Consider the following 6,501-nt stretch of genomic DNA (forward strand, 5'->3'; position numbering starts at 1 on the left):
GGGTCTCGCTCTTGCTCAGGCTGGTTTCGAACTCCTGAGCTCAAACAATCTGCCCGCCTCGGCCTCCCAGAGTACATTTTTAAAGAATTAAAAACACTTGTAGTCCCACCTTCCTTCAATCTGTCAAGATACTCTCAGATTCACAAGAGTTAACATGTCAGCCCAATTTAACAATAGGCAAGTCCTAGTTAATACTTACACAAGGAAAAATAGGGCTACTTTACCAGACAGTTTAATGAGACTGTCAACAGAAGGCTTGGAGCACGGGAAGCCTGTGAGGTTCAAGCCTAAAGGAATTTCATTTCCTTGTTTACAACAACCAAATCCAGGGAACCATTTATGACAGTGTGTTATCTAAACACTACAATAAGACTATCAACTTAAACTATTTAACACTATGCCCCTTCCAACCCTAAAATGAAGAAATCAGAAGTTAGAGAAATATTCAAGCCTTCATATAAATAAATTCCATTAATAATAAAAGGTGGCTTCGAATCATTAAAAAATGTATCTTTGAGCAAGAATGGAAATATAAGCAATGAACACACTAAAGCAGTATAATTAAATGTAAGACAAACCAAAAACACACAAAACAATTTGAAAGCCATCATAAAGCAGTAGAATCCACCGGAGGGAAATGTTAAAATATTCATTTGCAATTTAAAAGGTTTAATGGCTGAAAAATATTAGACAAACAAAGTTACTTAACCACTTTCATTTAAAAAAAACAGTAAAAGTGACTATTTACAATGTTTAAAGAAGAATTTTTCTAGAGCATCCATTACATATTTTGTAGTAGACAGATGATGCTGCTTCTGGTCAGTATGCGTGTGGCTGGAAACAGGACTAATATAATAATTTGGCTAATAGAGTTATAAAGTCACAGAAATATAGACAAGCCATAGATATGCTGGTTTCTCTAATAGAGAGAATTATTCCCATCCATTATTCCAAACCAAAGCATAAAATGAAGTGATGTAAAAAATCCACTACAAGTCCTATGGTAAAATTTTCCTGTTTGGGATCACAAAGAAATTTGCCTGCTCTTATTGTTAAAAATATTTTATGATTTAAAAAATGCTACCTAAAGGAGACACAATGAATAAAAAGAAGTTCATTCTAGAAATAATGTATGTAGACATACAGAAGACAAATAAGTAAAGCTAGAATCTTATTATTAATTTGGGGGAACTAAAGGAGGGTACAGAAAGGAAAGAAGATAGCAAAGGAGATAAAGTGTATTAAAGGCAGGGGCAAAACGCAATGGTTACCAAATTGTAATCACTTATTCACATAGTGCATAAACTTAAACAGGCTCACTGCAAAAAACTAAATAAATAACAATAATAAATTCCTGGTTCTTTGTATTACTAAAAGGTAGAAGTTATCACCTATTTACTTACATGTTAGGAAAGTATTCCTAACATGTAAAACCAACATACAAACTTTTCCACTATGTCCAGACAATAGTAATTGTATCAGAGATTACACGTAAGAGAATGCATAGAAGTGTTCTTTCACAGCCTATATTAAAAATCAATAAAAATTATTATATTAAAAAGCAAATACTGAAGAAATAGGTGTGCTTCTGTGGTCCAATATTGTCCCAGAAGTACCATGCTACATATTCAAGCTCAATCACTTATTCATTAAGTTAGGAAAACATCCTCAAATAAATCTGCATTTGATTCTGTAGGGCGATTACTCATTCATTAACACTGATAAACCACACTTGATATAGTTCTGCCTTCCGGTCTCAATTTATAAAGAGTTTATGCTCTGAACAAGTATCACATGCAAAGTACAAAACCTGACATAGCGAAGATTAACAGCAATGTCTTAAATAAGAAAGCTTTTGGTAAAGTACCCTGGGAATTTAGGTCAGTCTAATCCAAGATGGCATCAATTACTCAGAAAATCAATTAAACTTGCAGATTATACCATATTGGGATAGGAAAATGCTGAATTATCACCATTTGAGGCATTTGTTATTAGACTGAATGAAACGCCAACAAACATAATAATAATAACAGGGAACTCATCTAACAGTAGTTCAATGGGGAAGAATTATGGCTTAATGGTAAAAACTCTTTTCTAATTTCAATAGGATATATTTACTTGCATTCATTTGTCATAAATTAGTCAATTAAACTATCCTTTTACACAGACGAGATTACTTTTAATGATTTTGTTGTTGTTGTTTAGAGGACTTCACGTACACTTTGGAAGAAATGCAGATTTCTATTCCTTTCAGATCTTTCAGACAAAAAAAGTTTTTAATGACCTTTTCTTTTAAAAGAAAGAAATGAATGTGAATCCTTTAGACGTTGTGTTTCTTCCCTTAGATTCAATTACATATCTTGTTAAATTACCAAAATGATACAGGAAAAGATCCTAAATTCATTATAATGTGTTATCTTCTAAAGCAAAAACTATAAATGGACAGAATTTTCAGGCTACTATTGAAACAATGAGGATTCATTCAGAATAACTTAGAATTTGCCATTTTGATACAATCAAGACAGATACAAATGAAAACATGTTTTGTATGGTTTTATGTTAACTACAATAGATTTAAATGCTGTCAATAGCAATGTACCTTATTTTAAAATATTAAAGTATTTTAAATATTACTTGGTGTAATATAAGCAGCAGTAAGAATGCAAACAGGCTGTGGCAGAGGCTGTATGTCCAAAGCTTCCTCAAGGAAGAGATATGAAGAGAGCCCATCAGTCATCAAATGTGGAAACAAGACAGTTATAGCAAAATTCTCTTCTAAGGCTGTATTCCATCTGGTCCTTCTGGATAGAGCCTTGCTTCTCCATGGCTAAATTCTTATCAATCAGGGTACCAGCATAGCAGATGGCACACTGCATAACTTAAGAAATTTTCACAAAGGAACTATTTACTAAAGTTTGGGCAGGGTTAGGAAAACCAACAAGAGATAATGCAATGCAATACTCTAAGGCAGAGAACAACAGGGCACTGTTTCCAACCCAGAGGCAAAGGAAGAGAACGGTTACAGGAACCTGGTGAAAGAGATGAATAGAGAGGGTTACCAGACAAGCACTTGGCTTTCAGGTAAGGAAAGCAGCCAACCCAAAACAAGCAGGGAGGGAGGGAGAGAAGAGAATGAATATTCCATCTTTCTCTCTTGTCACACCCTCCAACCTCCAACTGGCTGAATCCAACTGGACACCAAATCGCAAGGATCCTACTGATGCAATCCATACAGGTCAGCCTCCATGCACACACATCAAGATGGAAAGCGGATGTGGAGGGTCAAACAGAAGATACCCACTTCTGTGGAGGACCAAAAAATGCATGTAAAGCAAACTGAAAATAATATACAAGAAACATCAAATAGCACTGTTGGCTGAAGCAAAGGGAATATGTATGGCATTAATGAAAGAAAAAGTGAAAATGGCAGAATGGAGTAGAAGGCAATTAAGATCACACTAAGAGGTCCCAAACTAATCTGGTGAATAACAGGCAAACAGTCAGGGTGTACATGCAGGAGAGTAAAATAATCCCAGGTTAATGGTAGTAGTGTATGTAGTCAGATTGAAAGGAGAGTCACTGATGGCAAAGATCAGTTAGATTATACCAACAGTCCAGGTATTAAGAGGTATTAACATGAACTGATCTCCTAATATATTTTGGGTACCACAAAAGTCTTATCTATTTAATCCTCTCCATTTTATGGTGAGAAAGCTGAGCCTCAGAAAAATAACTTGCTGACAGACAACCAACAACTGGTTAACTGCCACGAAAGCCAAATTATTTCACTGACACATGCTGTCTAAATGAAGAATTAGCAGTAGAACTAGAAAGTGAAGAACAGGTATTCACTGGCAGGCACAGTTCTCCATCAACCAAGAGATCTCAGAGGAGTCATTAATTCCTTCATAGATTGGCTTCCTTATCTGCACACTAAGGACAGCTCAAAATCATTCCTTCTATCTCAAAACTTCACCTGTTGCATTACCAAGACTTAATTCATCAGCCTTCCTATCCTCAAACCAAACCCACCAATGAACACCCCCATCAACTTCATCCATCTTCATCTCACTCTCACAACTAAATCCAAACACAGTCTCTCCAATAAATTCACTCCAGTACAAACTCATGAGTAAGAAGCCATCCCTAATTAACCCAGCCTGGGGGTGACAGGTTTTCTATGATTTCCTATAGAAATTATATCTCTCCAAGCCATTTGGGAAACTCCTCAGCACACTGTTGACTACCATTAATATTTTTAATAGATTTTATTTTTTAGAGGAGTTTCAGATTCACAGCAAAATTGAGAAGAACAGAGTTTCCACATACCACTGCTCCTCCCCACCGAAACACACAGAGCCCCTTGCACTATCAACATCCTGTAGCACATTTGATATAATCAATGAACCTGCACTGACACGCCATTAGCACCCAGAGTCCACAGTGTACATTAGGGTTCACTATTGGTGTTCTGCATTCTAAAGGTTTAGACAAATGTATAATGACATGTATTTGCCATTACAGTATCATACAGTCCTAACTATCTTCTGTGCTCTGCCTATTTACCATTCCCTTCGCCCTAACCTCTGGCAACCACTGATCGTTTCACTGTCTCCATATTTTACCTTTTCCACAACCTCATATAGTTGCTATCATACAGTGTGTAGCCTTCTCAGATTGGCTTATTGCTTCGTAATATGCATTTAAAGTCTACGTCTTTTCGTGGCTTGATAGCTCTTTTTTTTAATGCTAAATAATATTCCATTGTTTGGATGTACTGCAGTGTATTTACCCATTCATTTACTGAAGGACTTTGTTGCTTCTAAGTTTTGGCAATTATGAATAAAGCTACTAAAACATCATGTGTAGATTTTAATGTAGACGTAAGTTTTCAACTCATTTGGATAAATATCAAGGAGCACAACTGGTGCACTATTTGGTAAGACTATGTTTAGTTTGGTTAGAAACTATGAAGCTGTTTTCCAAAGTGGTTGTACCATTTTGCATTCCCACCAGCAAGGAATGAGAGAGTTCCTGTTGCTCCACATCCTTGCCGGAATTTGGTGTTGTCGATGTTTTGGATTTGGGGTATTGTACTAAGTACATAATGGTATGTTATTGTTGCTTTCATTTGCAATTCACTAATGACATATGACGCTGAACATCTTTTTATATGCTTATTTGCCATCTGTGTATCTTCTTTGGTGAAGTGTTCAGGTCTTTTGCCTATTTTTTAAGCGAGTTTTTCATTTTTGAGTTTTAAGAGTTCTTCATGTATTTTTGATAATAGCCCTTTATCAGATGTCTTTCACAAATATTTTCTCCCACTCTGTGGCTTGTCTTCTCATTCTCTTGACATGGTCTTCTGAGCCAAAGTTTTTCATTTTAATGAGATCCAACTTATCACTTATTACTTTCAAAGATATTTTTGAAATTGTATCTAAAAAGTCATCATCATACCTATGGCCGCCTAGATTTTCTCCCATGTTATCTTCATTACCATTAATTTTTTTTAAAAAATTGGGTGACCAGTATGTATCTGATACTCAAAACACAAGATGAAGAAGGCAACAATACCCTGAAGCTTCTTGAAGCATTGCTTAAGAAGCTCAAACAACCTTTAAAGCAGTGAATCTCAACTGGGAGAGAACAGAGAGATCATAATATAGTGTGGGTCTCAGTATAATGCAAAAGTACAGGCTTTGGTGCCAGATTGCATGGATTCAAATCCCAACTATGTAACTTATTAGCTGCCCCTGGGTCTCAACCCTCTCATATGCAAAATGAGAAAAATATCTGTATCGACTTGACTTAACCCTCATGAAGTACTTAGCATAGTGCCTGTCACACTCTAAGTACACAATAAATGCTAGTACTTCTAGATTCTCCAAGATGGGATTGAAGTATAGTTTGAAAAAACATTTTATGATTTTATATCTAAAACTGTAACTTTATAAAGATGCTCAGTGTTGAGTATTTTTATAATGTAGTTTAGAAAATACATACATCTGCTCTTCTCACTGTTGACAATTACCTTTAATTGTTTCCTCCACAACTTCTACCACACGATCTATCTGTTGAACCTAGAAAAAAAAACAAACTATTAGGCAAAAATCTACACAGGGAAGAAATATTTATGTTTATCCTTCTGCTTGAGTCAATGTTACTTATTTTCTAAGCATATCAATGCAGGTTTTCTTTAACACATTTGGAGATATTACAAAAGATATTCTATATTAATGTTCTGTGTTACAATGAAGTATGAAATTATCACTCTCCTGTCCTCCAATGACAACTAAAGAAATCATATAGCATCTGAATAAACTGCCTAGAGTTGTGTTAGGATAGCCTATCAACATAAACTCAACACATCCTGAGACATAAACTTCAGTTTAATTAAAACATGTCTTCTCACACAGAGCTTCAAAAAAAATGGCATAAAATGACAACCTATCATGGACTGATGATATAGTTTGTATAAAGAAAAAGAAATAAAATAAA

The 6,501-nt window shown here is 35.2% G+C and overlaps 1 protein-coding gene across 1 annotated transcript in view; it reads right to left on the reverse strand.

The window, feature by feature from the left end:
* The window catches only part of CDKAL1 (CDK5 regulatory subunit associated protein 1-like 1), a 712,360-nt gene that overhangs the window by 477,927 nt on the left and 227,932 nt on the right, over positions 1–6,501 (reverse strand). The window contains exon 6 of the mRNA XM_012638567.1: positions 6,035–6,083. Coding sequence (XP_012494021.1) covers positions 6,035–6,083 — 49 coding nt within the window. The remainder of the gene's footprint in view (positions 1–6,034; positions 6,084–6,501) is intronic.

This window comes from Propithecus coquereli, unplaced genomic scaffold, assembly GCF_000956105.1.
Source record: "Propithecus coquereli isolate 6110/MARCELLA unplaced genomic scaffold, Pcoq_1.0 Scaffold131, whole genome shotgun sequence".
NCBI classification, from domain to species: domain Eukaryota; kingdom Metazoa; phylum Chordata; class Mammalia; order Primates; family Indriidae; genus Propithecus; species Propithecus coquereli.